This window comes from Ursus maritimus, unplaced genomic scaffold (genome assembly GCF_017311325.1).
Source record: "Ursus maritimus isolate PB19 unplaced genomic scaffold, ASM1731132v1 scaffold_32, whole genome shotgun sequence".
NCBI lineage: Eukaryota > Metazoa > Chordata > Mammalia > Carnivora > Ursidae > Ursus > Ursus maritimus.
The window spans coordinates 18272411-18287216 of NW_024425786.1; the positions used below are offsets into that span (position 1 = coordinate 18272411).

The following is a 14806-nucleotide window of genomic DNA, read 5'->3' on the forward strand; positions in this document are numbered from 1 at the left end:
AAGTGGTATTGATAGATTAGAGGCCTCGATATTGTAAAGATGCCAGTTCTCAGGTTGGGGTTCTGTTGAATCTGTAGATAATTCAAAAACCCAGCCGGTTTTCTGTGCACGCGTGCGTGTGCGCGCATGTGTGAATTGACATGCTAATTCTAAAATTTATTAGGGAAATGGAAGGAACCAAGAATAGCCAAGATGATCTTGAGAGAAACTTACGTTACCTGATAACAAGACTTACAAAGGGATAGTAGTTAAACCAGTGTGGTACTAATACTAGGATACACAAACAGAACAACGGAACAGAATATGGAATCAAGAAAACACCCCTATCTCACACCCTACGCAAAAACCATGTCTAAGTGGATTGTAGTATATATAAATATACTAAATAATATACCTTCTAGAAGATAATGGAGGATATCTTCATAATTTGGGGGTAGGTAAGATTTCTTAATCTGGAGGAAGCACTGATTGTGGAAGAAACAAAATTGATTAATTTGACATTAGGTTTAGTAACTTCTGTTTGTAAAAAGTCACCATCTAGGGAGCGGAAAAGGTAAAGAAGGTATACGTAATACATATAACCACAAAGGGTTTGCACCTGTAATTTATAGAGCACTCCTACAAATAAGGCAAGCTATGCAATGAAAAATGAGCAAACGGCACTTTACAAAAAGAATATCCAGATAGTCAGTAAATATGAAAAGGTGTCAGACCTAATTTGTCATCCCCCTGAACGGCTAAAACTGAAGAGGCCGACAGCCCCGAGTGGTGTCGAACGTGTGAAGTCCCTGGGATGTCTCTACCCTGCTGTTTGTGGTCTTGAACTTGGCACGTCGACTGCAGTTTCTACCAAACCTGAATATAGGTACACCCAGTAGCCCACAACTCCGTGTTGGAGTGGAATATGAACAGATGTGCAACCAAAAGATTTGTCCAAGAATGTTTGTTACACGATTAGTCATGAGCCTCAAACCGGAAGCAGTACAGACTCCATTAACAGGATGGATGAACACTTCTTACGTCGTCCTGTGGCGGAATGCTCTGTAACGATGAAAATGGCCGCTCTGCCTTGCACAGCACCGCAGATGGTGTTTCTTAGGGCGCTACGCTGGAACCTCCGCCTGTCCTTCCCTTCCGTGGCTTCGGCATTCATTTGTGTTCTCAGGACTTCCAGACATACTGCTCCAGCCCAGACTGTTCCAGACACTGTGGCCCCGCTGTCTGTCGGGTGCTTCGACCCTGATGTCTCACAGACACCTCGAAGGCAGCGTATACTGAACTCGTGTCCGCACTCCCTGAACCTGCTTCTCTAGGCAGGTCTGTGTTTCAGCAGATGACACCAGCGTTTACCCTGGGGATCGTTCGTTGACTTTCTCTGCACTACTCCCACTCCCCAAAACGTAAACTCGAACTGCTTTCTTCAAGAGTGGATTTAACAGTGCTTAGAATGGGAGTTGGCGTGTAGTAGGGGCTCATGTCTGTATTTCGTTGAAGACATTTATCCTTCTTCCGTATTCAGTTTTGTCTCTGACCTCTGTTGGTTTTCATCTCCTAAGTACCTCTAAAATCCACTTACTCCTTTTTATACCCGCAGCCCCTTATCCAGCTAAGACTGCCGTCTGTTGTCTGGACTGTTAGGAAGGGACCAAGGGATGAGTGGGTGGGAGCAATTTGGAAGAAGAGGTTCTGGCTTAGGACATACTTACGTTGCTGGTGAAATATCTGATATGCAGCATATAAAACTTTGGTCTTTTCTCTAATGGAACCAAATTTATTCAAAGTTTAATTGTATTGGTTGTCACCTCATGGTATTTAGCTTTCTTTTATGGCCAAGCCCTGTAGTCGTCATTATGAGCTTGTGCATTCTGGGAGTGGGGGGTCAGGGTGGCCTGGGAAGTATTCCTCTCTAACGACATTCCCACCCCCTCTGCCAAAGGTCACTAACCTTGACTTTCCAGGTATAGAGGGGTGGCTCTGTCCCACTCGTCTCTGAATTACAACAATCATAGCATCTTACTCTATTTGGGTGAAGAGCCCCCTCATTCACTTTTGTAAATCGAACTCTCTAATCTGATGTCTGTGTTTTCCGTGTTACTATAAAATAGCGCTGTTCTTGGCTTCTTGGGTTGTATTATAAGACAGTGCAAAAACTTCAGGCTTTCTGCTTGGATTATCTGTATTGGAGTATTTTCACATGTTTCTTGGTGATAAATCCAAATATTCCTGGGGAAACAGGCATTACAATCTCTGTCTTGGCAAGATTTTCTTCCCTAGATTTGAATTAATACGTTTGCCTTTTCTCACTCATTTTTCTAGTTTAAACAGCAACTGTGTTGGGTCATAGTGTGTTTGTAAGTGGGGCATTTAGTTATTGAGTTTTTACAGATTCCAATTTCTGAAACTGTTATGCTCATTTCTATATTTACCTGAACAAAGGGACTTGTGTGTCTCATCCCTCACCCCATGTAAATAAGCCCCAGGAGAGCAGGAACCTTGTCTGTCCTGTTCAACGTGCTTCATGTCAGACTAAGCATTTGATAAAATAGTTACTGACTGAAAGAGTAACGCTGTTACTTAGGGACTTGGGTGGTTTTCCTTCTCACAGTAACCCCATCTTTCTTTCAGCGTTGGAGAGGGGTCTCTTGAAAACTCTGCAGAAACTGGATGAATATCTGAATTCTCCCCTCCCTGATGAAATTGATGAGAACAGTATGGAGGACATTAAGTTTTCTACACGTAAATTTCTGGATGGCAATGAAATGACATTAGCTGATTGCAACCTGCTTCCCAAACTGCACATTGTCAAGGTAGGCATGCAGGGGTGGTGTGACATCGCCATTAGACCGGGTATTCTCTGTGTACTAAGATAGCACTTTCTTTGTCTATAAATTTTTTTTTGATCTGGTATATGACTAGGAACCCTGAAACAGTATAACTTCATGCTATTTAGGCAACAGTTGGAATAATAGAGTTAATTAAATGTAAAATTATGTCTTAAAATGGAGACATATGCGAAAGAAGAATATTTATTTTTTTCTGTGACTATATAAAAATTAAAAAATGTAGCAGGTAACTTTGGATTGGAGTTTGCTACATTGGTTTCATGTTGTCAGATTCTGTTCTGTGATCACCTGGATTATTTCTATACAAGGCAAAGAAATATTTATTGAGCATTTACTGTGTAAGACACTGGCCTAAACAGCGTAGTAGTCAACACTAGTTGTGTGATAAAAACCAAGACCAGGGAAAACAGAGATCGCCCGTCGTGCGTGCGCCTTCAAGTATTTCCCCAGGGATCACACCTGGCTGTCTCCCTGGGTCACCAGGGCAGGCGTGTGCAGTCCCTGTCACCTTACTGAAGTTCCGATGTACTTTGCAGTCCTTGTCGTTATTTAAAACTCTAGTTAGAAGAAAGGTGACTTCTTCTCAAATAGAAGCAGTTCTCAGAGGTCGACAGAATTAGTTTGCCCTAAAATCAGAGAGAGGTCTGGTTTACAAGTCCTGGAAAATAAATGTTAACTTTCGATCCCTTTGTATTTCAGGTGGTGGCCAAAAAATATCGCAACTTCGATATTCCGAAAGGAATGACGGGCATCTGGAGATACTTAACTAATGCGTATAGTAGGGATGAGTTTACCAATACCTGTCCCAGTGACAAGGAGGTTGAAATCGCGTATAGTGATGTAGCCAAAAGACTTACCAAGTAAAATGTCACTTACGAGAGAGATGTCTTCGCATCTTCCCCTAAGAATCTGCTTTTCCTAACAGACTGCTCCTGTTCCCATAACGTAGAAATCGTATTTTGCATGAATGTGCGGTTATTCAAGATTAGGATAAAGGATAGACAAGGTATAGTAGCTGTCTTTAAATATGCACTCCTAAGCAGTATTATGTTCAAATTCTTTATCCTGTCTCCCTCCCCTGCCCCATACCCTCCTCTCCTCTGATTCGGAGACACTCCGCCACACTCTCCCCTTTAGAGGTAGCTTGCCATCCCTCCGGAGCCCTCAGCACTGTCTGTTCACTGTGGACAGAGGGCAGAACTTCTGGGTGCAGTGTGTAACTGTTAAAGTGGCACCCCCGACCTCATCAGTCAGCCCCAAACTGGTGCACAATGCATGGTACAAGGAATATTTATGTATTGGGGGGATTATATAATATTTAGCAAGAGTATATTGAAAGGATTGCCACTGTATCAGAACCCTCCTCATCAGTTCCGTCTGTCTGTCTGTCCAGGGTATGGCACCACCAGTGAAGAGAGCGTCATGCAGAAAGTCACTACAGGTTTTGCTGTTTTACTTTGTACGTGGATTTTTACTTTTGCCTAAAAGCATGTATCCTTCTTATCAGTTGTAACATCTGATATTATGTAGAAGCTGAAAGTTTAGAGAGAGGGATGGGATATTCTCAAGATCTTCCTCAAGCATTTTATCTATATGAGCAGAACCAATGGGCACCTGCTACTCTGTCCACATGTGTTGTTTTTTGTGTGGATTGGGCCCGGTGCCATTCGTTGGGAACTTTATTGCTTTCCTTCTCCATTTCACAGAGCTCCTTTTTAGGTCAGCCTAGACCTTGCTGTCTGTAGATCTTTCGAGTAACACTACATAAACTGATATTTAGCTGACTTAGCTGTAGCAGTACAACAACCTGCAACGTCAACAGTAACACAGATACTAACCTAAGGAATGTAGGGTGGGTTGGTCAAAATGTCAAGCAGAATTTTGTTTCTGAAGCATATTTAATTAACGTGGATAATGTAAAGGAAGCGTTATCCATCCTGAATTAAAAACGAGGTAAAACACCCATTACCAGCTTTTCCGTTCCACCCCCGTTGACCGTTAAACATTGGGTAGAGGGTGGCTCACTGCACTGGGACTAAATCGTAGTCATCGTGGTGAGGACGTATTTACTGCAGTTTCGCCTCAGCTCAATCATTGTACTTCTTTCAATTAAATTTTTCTAAAGCCACATTGAGGAATAGCACTCTGCATGTTTGTTTGTTTTTTTAAATTGAAGTCCTAAACCAGGAATGATTTGTGCTCTAACAAGGGAGGATGAACTTGGTAAAAATAAAACAAAAATTGCTATGGATTTATTCATTTTTTTTAAAATGGACTTTCGAAGTACTACTGCTCCAAAGACCGTGGTTGTAACTATAATACATTTTTGGTAATTTTTTTATATGTAACTTGTTTAAGAAGTGCTATTTCTCATAGGCTGTTTTTGGAAATTTAAGTATAGTATTGCTTTAAAATGGCAATGTTTTCCCCCCTTTGGTGTGTTAACATTTAGTAATCACTGGTGTTATGGAGACAGCCTGATTTTTATAAGCATATACTGCATTATTTAACCCATCAGTAATTAGCTCGGTATAGAACGATAAGCTCCATATTGTATCCATTTGGCTCAGGGAGGTTTCTTTGCCTTGCACTTCTTAGAACTCCTTATTGCTGATCAAAAGTTTGGGCACCCACCTTTTTGTAATTAAATATTGGATGATGATGACTTATCTGGTTGCAAGAAAAGCACTCAGGTTATCACTGGGAGGGTCTGCAGCAGTAGCTTCAGTGGGTGAAAACGTCAGCGTGTGCACCAGGACACAGGCAGCCATCACCACTTCTCCCCTCCTTTTAAAATAGTAGTAACTTGGCATTCAGGTGATAACTGAACCTCGCCTCATGGCTCTCAAAGTATGAAAAAGATTCAAGAGAAGGATCTGTTCTTTCCAGTGAGCAGGGGACGAAGTGGTGCAGAATACAGGGGCTAATGAGGACAGAGGTACATTTCTCAAAATAGAGGGATGAAAATCACATTCTGAAATTCAGTTGTGAACTATTTTCACTTTGGATGTTTATTCTCCTTGTTGTCTTTTTAAAATTTATCCCATGATTGTACTTGGCTGTCTCTCTAGGTGTCCAAGGAAGGCAGGTCTGTCTGTTATGATTTTGATGTAGAAAGACAGATCTTACTACTTTATCAGGGAAGATAGATGAAATTGAGATTGGCAAATGGACAAAAGCTAGGAAAAAGGATGATCCCAGAACATGACCCCCCCCCCCATTTTATACTTGTGTGAAAGATCGTAGCTTAAAATCTTGGGAGATTTTAGGGCATAAAAGTTTTCATGGTAGTTTATGAACTGATACAATGCAGATCATCTGTTACTATTTCTACAACTACTAAATCCTTTCTCCTTTTATTTAAACCCCTTCTGTTCCACTTCAACACGATTAGAGTCTGAATGGAAACTCTCAGTATTTTCCAAGGAATTCTGAGGAATTTTTGTGTTGAACAGTTGGAAAGATCTTTACTGTTTCAGTTGATACAACTTCCTTTTTTTAAAAAATGTAGATGCAAATTTTCTATACCCCTCTGCTATCTTTTATTAGGATCATTGACTTTTGTGATGAAAATCATATAAGATTTGATTTCTTGATAACTCAGCTTACACAATTTATTTTTAAATGCTTGAGCAATCTGTGTACAATTAAGAGACTTCTGACATTTATTCTTACACTAAATTGATCAACTCTAGAATTTAGGCATTTTAATGTCTGTTGAGTTTTGAATCTCTCCAGGGTTGTGTAGATAGCATTTGTTTCTGTACATTTAAAATACCCATTTAGGAAATATCTGCAAGGTAAAAAATGAGAAGAAATAGCAATGTATTTTTTCATGAACATTTTGATACACATTTCATCGTTTATTGATTAACCATTTTCTTACACTGGTTATAATCAGTATTTGATTCAGAGAGGGAAGCATTCTTTATTGATACACTATATGGGCTTTTTTTTTTAAATTCCATCCTTTACAAATGATCAAGATTGGGGCTGTCAAAATCATATTTTTATCATGGAAAAAATTTCAACTCCCTAAGTCCTAATGTTGAACAGAATTGGAGTATTTTCTTTAGAATTACTTGAAAAGGCAAATGAAAGCTTATTATAGAATGCATGTATTTTCTTTTCTCTCTCTAGAACCAGTATATTGCTGGCAGCTATTGTATTAAAAAAATAAAGTATATTTTCACTATCATAAAAGGTTCTTTTTCCCCCCTCATGAAAATAAATAACAGCGTGGGGTAAAAGTATTTTACTTGAGACTACTTTTTTCCATGAGTGGGTGACTCAACAGATTTAATAGATTAAAGAGGAAAAAAATCATATGGTCATTTCAGTAGGTGCATAAAATAATTTGATAAAAACTCTCATGATTTTCATTCTTGGCAAAGTAGGGCCAGAGGTAAAGATTTTTTAACCTGAAAAGCCATCTGCCAAGAACCTACAGCAAATTTCATAGGCAAATATGAAACAAAAGTCCTCCCATTAAAGCCCGGAGTAAGACAGGATTGCCTTCTACCACAGCTATTATTTGGCTACTTTCTACAGCTACTTTATTAGAAGCATCCTAGTCAATGCAGTAAAATCCGTAGAAAGAATAGGGAATGGAAAAGAAGGGACCAAATGGCTGCTCTTTGCAGATGATGCATATACATAAAGGAAATCCAAAATAACCTATCAGAAATAATAAAATTCAGCCAGATTACTAGATAAAATATTGAAAATATAGAATTACTGTATACTAATATTAACCATATTAAAATTAATAAACTAGTAACATTGGATGACATTTCTTCTGGACAAAACCTGGGTGACTGAGGAAAATGGAAAATTGTCAATGTATACTTTTTTGAGCTTTGAGAAATTTGTAACATACATTACCTATTCTAAAAAATAAAATGCTTTAAAAGATAAACTAATCTTTGAATTAATCCATTAATCTTAGATCAAATCTAATAGAAAATGAAATTCCTTTATGAAGAAAAATGCAAACTATTATCAAAGGACCTAATAGTAATTTGCTCAATGGATAGGTATACCATGTTCATGGATAGGGGGCTTAAGAATCTTAAGAGTTTTAATTCTGTCTCAAGTAATTGATAAATTCAGTAGGTTTTCCAACAAAATCTCAAGTGTGTGTGTGTGTGAACTAGACAAATGGATTTTAAAAATTCATGTGGAAGAATTAAGCCCCTCTATAGCCCATATATATCTGGAGAAGGGAGAGAAACTTAGGAAACTTGCCTGACAAGATATAAAGACTTAAAAGTTTATAGTAATTGATGGGTAGGATATAGTAGATCACACCAACACAGCATTCATACTGCAACTAACAAAAACAAAATAATATTTTTAAACATCAGAAAATTGGACTAAATGAATTGGAATTTCAGAGAAGGAAGGCTTTCTGAGGTGAACTGATGGTTTGGCTGTTTTCTTCCCTGGGGGGCATTTGCTGATTCTGGGCCTGAAACTGAGGATTGGGTTTGGCCCATGCAGAGGGGCTCTACTGGGGAAAAGAAAATTACAAGGCTCTTGGTTACAGGGCACACTGGAAGCCTGGGAACCCCCAAATACATGACTGGTTTTCTCATAGGACATTTGCTGAATTCCAAAGTGACACATGGCATGCTAGAAGCTAAGCCAAGGACTTCCAAAAGGCAGAATGAAATCTCCCATAATCTCATCATATTTAGGAGACAAGATTTCATTAGCAGGAGGGGTTTACCCAAAACACACAGAAAGCAGCATAATGATTGCCTTGCACTGGAGGCAGGAGTGGGAATTGCTAATAAGCATAAAGGATCATTTTGGGATGATGGGTCTATTTTAAATATGAATTCTAGGTAAGGGTCTAGTGTCCAGAATATATAAAGAGTTCATATAACTGAATAATAAATGAGCAAGGATTTGAATAGATATCTCCTCAAAGAAGATACACAGATGGCCAATAGACATATAAAAGAAGCTTAACGTTAGTCATTAGGGAAATGTAAATTAAAGCCCCCCCCCCCACGCACACACAAAACCCTCTAGTATGGCTATAATCAAGAAGACAATTATTAAATGTGGGCAATGATATAGAGAAATCAGAACTCTCATACTTTGCTGGTGGGAATGTAAAATGGTACAGCCACTTCGGAAAACAGTCTGGCAGTTCTTCAAAAAGTTAAACATAGAGCAGTCATATGACCCAGCAATTCCATTCTTAGGTTTATAACCAGGAGAAATAAAACTTTGTCCACGCATCTTGTACATGGATGCTCATTTCAACTGTTACAGTAGCCAAAACATGGAAGCAACCCAGATGTCAACAGATGGGTGGGTTAAAAAAAAATCTTTCTATATATTCATATAATGGGATACTATTCAGCCATAAAAAAGTACAGACACAAGGTACAATACAATTGAACCTTGAAAACATGCTCAGTGAAAGAAGCAATCACAAAAGGCCACATATGATTCCATTTATATGAAATGTCCAGAATAGGGAAATCTTAGAGAGACCGACAAATTAGTGGATTGCTAGGAGTTGGGGGAAGAAAGAATGGGGAGTGGCTGCTGGTGAGTATAGGATTCCTTCTTGGGGCGATGAAAATGTTCCAGAACTAAGTAATCATGGTGATTGTTCAACTTCGTGAATACTAAAATACAAAACCAAAACAAAACACTGAATTGTGTACTTTAAAAGGGTGAATTTTATGGTATATTAAGTTATATCTCAATTTTTAAAAATTGCATGGAGGCAGCTCTGCCAGGCTCGAGTTTTGGATAATCAGGATATTGACAGGTTAATTGGCAAAGTTAGTAATGTGGATTTCCTTTGTGTTTGAATTAGAGTTCAATTTAAATGTCATCAAAAATATATTCCTTTAAAAAAAAGATTTCATTAGAGAGCATGAGGGGGGGAGGGGCCAGAGGAGAAGAAGAGAGAGATGGAGAAGCAGACTCCCTACTGAGCGTGGAGCCCCACGTGGGGCTTGATCCCAGGACCGTGAGATCATGACCTGAGCCAAAATCAGATGTTTAACTGAATGAGCCACCCAGGCACCACTTTCCAAAATATATTCTTAAAAGGGAAAAAGGAAAAAGAAAAAAAGAATTTTCTATAAACCGTTTAACTGTGTTCACCTAAAATGGGTGAATTCTACAGTTTGTAAATTATGCCTTTATAAAGCTTTTTTTTTATTTTTATTTTTTATTTTTATTTTTTTTTTAAAGATTTTATTTATTTATTTTGACAGAGATAGAGACAGCCAGCGAGAGAGGGAACACAAGCAGGGGGAGTGGGAGAGGAAGAAGCAGGCTCATAGCGGAAGAGCCCGATGTGGGGCTCGAACCCGGAACGCCGGGATCACGCCCTGAGCCGAAGGCAGACGCTCAACCGCTGTGCCACCCAGGCGCCCCAAAGCTTTTTTTTTTTAAACTGAAAAATGCAAATCTGAAATTATTTCATTTTATGGGTTTAACAGTAAGATGGACACAGCAGAAGACAGGATTAGTGCTTGAAGGCAGGTCCACAGAACAAATCCAAACTGAAGCAAAGACAGTAAAAAGAATGTGAAAACAAAAAAATCTCCAAGAAAAGAGCATAGGAGACAAGGAACACAGTCTAAAGATATGCGTAACTAAAGTCAGCGGACAGAAACATAATGGGGCAGAGACAGTATTTGGTGAAATAATGGGTGAGAATTTCCTAAAACTGTTGACATCAAACCACAGATTCATAAGCCTCGGCAAACTCCATATGGAATAAAAACAAAGAGACCACACCTAAGAATGTTGTAGTCAAACTGCTGCAAACCAAAGACAAAATCCTAAAGACATCCAGAGAAGAATGACCCATAACCTTTGAAGGAGTAACAATAATACTAATGGTGGACTTTTCAGCAGAGACATGGGAAGCGAGAAGACAGGGGAATCTTTAAACTGCTAAAAAGAAAAGAAAAAAAACCCACCAATGGAGAATTCCATACTTAGTGAAAGTATTCTCATAAGCTAAGCCAAAAAGGGCATTTTCAGACAGACAAAAGCAGAGAGAATTCGGCACTAGCAAACCAGCGTGCGAAAGACACTAAAGGAAGTACTTCAGCCCAAAGGAAAATGACCCCCAGATTGAAGGCAGAACCAGATGGGAGAATAAAAAGCAATGGCAACAGTAAAATCTGTAGGCAAATGTAAAAGCATATTGATTCTTTAAAGAGCAACAATAATGTCGTGAAGACATGCACTGTTGTATATTTCTGCGGAAGTAAACATTTACGTATTTATATTCTATGGAAGCACATTTTGTGAAACATAACTGGTTATAGAAGTAAAATATAGGGGCGCCTGGGTAGCGCAGTCGTTAAGCGTCTGCCTTCGGCTCAGGGCGTGATCCCGGCATTCCGGGATCGAGCCCCACATCGGGCTCCTCCGCTGGGAGCCTGCTTCTTCCTCTCCCACTCCCCTGCTGTGTTCCCTCTCTCGCTGGCTGTCTCTCTGTCACATAAATAAATAAAATCTTTAAAAAAGAAAGAGAAGTAAAATATAATGGAGGAAAATATATAATGTGGAATATATAACTGGTTATATATTAGGAATATATAACATTGGTGGAAGTGTAGGAAAGTAAGTGGAGTTTTAAGTACTTGTAGGATCTTTATTTGGCAAGTGGTAAAAGTACTAATTTGAGAAAACTATAATAAATATTGTAATGTTTAGGTAGCTATTAAGATAATTACAAGAACAAATAAAAATCTAAGATTCAAGGGGAAAGGAGTTTAAAAGAGAATCCAGTGAATCCCAAAGAGAGGACAAGAGGACTAAAGGAACAAAGGATAGCACAAGTTGAAAAAAAAGCAAGAGGTTAGCTATAAACCGTACACCATTAGTACTTACATTAAATATAAGTGGACTAAACAATCTGATGTCAAAGTGTTGAACGATAAAAAAAAAATCAAACCCCAATATATGACATGCGTAAGAAACCAACTATCAGGACACAGAAAGGCTGAAACTAAAGATTGGAACAATCTGTTGACACAGTAAATCAAACGAAAGCAGATGTAACCATTTATCATACAAAGCAGGCTTTGAGGCAAGAAGTATTACTAGAGCTGAAGAGAAGGACATTCTATAATACAGGACATTTATAATGTCCTTTTGTAATGAAAAGCTTATTTACTAGGAAGATACAACAGTCCAGAATTTATATGCCTCTGATAACATGGTCTTGAATACATACAGCAAAAATTAAGCCAGAAGGAGAAATAGATACACCATCATAGAGATTTTTAACATAGCTCTCTTAGTAACTGACAGAAAACAGGGAAAAAAAAAAAAAAGGCACCCACCCCCAAACACACACTAAAGAATTTGAATAACTCAATCAACTTGACCTGATTGACATTGGAACACTATGTCCAACAACTGCAGAATGCACGTTCCTCTCAAGTACACATGGAACTTTTAGCAAAGTAGACCATATGCTGGCCCATAAAGCAAGTCTCAATAAATTTCAAAGAAATGAAATAATATAATGTTCTCTGACCACAGTAGAATTAAATTAGAAACGGACTGAAAGACAGCAGGAGAATCCCCAGAATGAGGAAACAATTATATAGCAAGTGCAAAATAAGACTAAGACCTACACTGAAATTAAAAAAATATTAACATATGTGCTTACTATGTGCCAGGAACTATGCTAAGCACTTTACATATATTAACTCACTCAGTCTCCCTAACAATCCTATGAGATGGAGACTATGATTCTCATTTTATGGATGAAGGAATTAATACACAGGGAGGTTAAGAAAGTTGCTCAAGGTCACACAGCTATTAAGCGACAGAGCCAAAGTTAGAGCCCAAGGCACGGAGCAATATGCAGGTCGTGCTCTGCGATCCGTCCAAGTGTTTCTGCTTTTACTAGGGTGGACTTGGCGGCCCGACTCCTACCGGCCAAGGTCGTTGGGTGGCCAGGTCAGCGGAGCTCCACCGGGAGCAAATCTGTTCTCGTCTGTTCTCCGGGGCAGGTCCCTGGCGAGGAGCAGAAGGTAAGGGGGCCCGGGCCCGGACAGGCCTCCGCCAGGAAGGCTCACCACCTCGTGCTGCAGGAAGCATGAGCCTTGCCCTTGGAGGCTTTCGTTTCGCCCGTTGGGTGCGGTTCTAACGTGACCAGCAGGGGGCGCAGGCTCCCCGCGGCGGCAAACGGCCGGCCGTGACAGCTGCAGACCCTCGTCAGTTTGGGGAGCTGTCAGCTCGGCTCGGCCGCGTCGCGGGCTTCCTTCCTCTTTATCAGATCTGTCAGGGCTGCCGCGCGCTGCGAAGGCGCCTCCGGCCTCCTCCCCTCCTTCCGGTGCCGAACGGCCGCTCGCACCCGCGCCTCCGCGCCAGGGAGGGGGACCCGCCGCTGGGAAGCGAGGCGGCCCGCGGGCTCCGGCTCCCCGCACACTCGGGGGGGGGGCGGCCGCAGCCGGTCCGGGCGGCAGGCGGGTGCAGGGAGGGCCCGGCGCTGGGACCCGGCTCCCCCAACCCCGCAGGGGACGGCGCGGGACCACGGCGCGGGCGGGGGCGCGGGGCAGGCCCCCGGAGGAGGGGTCCGTGCGGAGCGCGCCGGGACGCCGTCGTCCCCGGGAGGGGGCACCGTTCCAGGCCCGGCCGCGGCCCCGGCGGGAGGGTGGCATCCGGTGACCGAGCCGCGGGGGGGCGGGGGGGGGGAGGGTCCTTCGGGAGAACGGCATTCCTCGTTCTGGTTTGTATACCGTGAGAATGGGCATACCTCGATTTTTTCAAGCGATCCTTCTTTCTCTGACTTCCTCGGTCAAATCAGAGTAAATAATTTTCAAAAAAACGTGCCAGTTACTGTGTTAAGCTTATATATAACGTACAAATAAATATATAAAATATATTCATTTATATGTAAATAAAATGTTTCAAATCTTTTAATCTGGGCAACAATCTATTGAGGTAGGGATGATTATAACCCCCCCACCTTTTTTAAGATAAGGAAGTTTAAGCATAGAAAGGTTCAATGCTTTGCCCCAGGCCACGTGCCCAGGAAGGTGATAGAGGCCCGTCTGGCTCCGGAATTTACCTAGGGCCCTGGGTTGGATGCTGTCACCTCCCCTGAGTTGGGAGGGGCTCAAGTGGGGACTCAGCAAGGCTGATTTCTCGGGCCAGCGGTGGATCCGCCAGAGCTCCCCAAGTCGCTTTTTCTAGGGGCCCATCCAGGAGGCTCAGGGCTGTACCCGGCCCAGCTCCGGCTCCGGGGCACAGTCAGGTGGGCGCCCCGCAAGCAGCACGGAGCCGTTCCAACACTAAGTACCGAGTGCACGTCACGCTTTGGAGTGTCCTGTCTGATGAGAGAGGACTCCGGGAGCCCAGGGAGAGCGAAAGGGGCCTCTCTACCCCCTTGGCTCAGACCTAAATGTGCCACTCCCTGCTGTCTGCAGAGGTCACTGTAAGCCAACAAAATCGTCCTGCCAAGGCGGCCAGGGGAGGAGTCCCCATCCAGGGAGGGGCCGGAGACGAAAAGCCAGGGTCTCTCTCCCTTCCCTTCCTTCCCTGGAAACACTGTTATATCAACGATGTCCTGCCGTTCTGGTAAGCAGTTGACAGCAGAGAGATCGTTCTTCATCTCTACGCATGCTCCGAGACCCTATGGTCCTTAGCAGAATCTTAAGGTTGCCTATTTTAATTATTTTTAAAATTGAGCCTAAAGACAAAAATGTACATAAAGTGGAGTCCAGCTCGCTGGTGCATAGTATTGATTTGATTATCAACAGAGCCTTTTTTTTTAAGAAAAATTCTGCAATGTTCTAAAGAAACCTTTCCACTTGATATTCTGAGCCAACTTCCATTATCAGATGCTTTTCAGAACTCATGGTGACAGCAAGCTGGAAATACTCCAGCACCCTGGGCTCAGCCAGGAACCAACTAAGGATGAGTGACTTGCCCACGGCCCCTTAGTTAATTAGTTG

General features: G+C 41.5%; 1 protein-coding gene across 1 annotated transcript in view; it reads left to right on the forward strand.

Moving 5' to 3' along the window:
- Positions 1–7765, forward strand: part of CLIC4 (chloride intracellular channel 4) — a 70876-nt gene extending 63111 nt beyond the window's left edge. The window contains exons 5-6 of the mRNA XM_040619001.1: positions 2626–2807; positions 3543–7765. Of these exons, the coding sequence (XP_040474935.1) occupies positions 2626–2807; positions 3543–3707 (347 nt within the window). The 3' untranslated portion in view covers positions 3708–7765. The remainder of the gene's footprint in view (positions 1–2625; positions 2808–3542) is intronic.
- The last annotated feature ends 7041 nt before the right edge of the window (positions 7766–14806 follow it).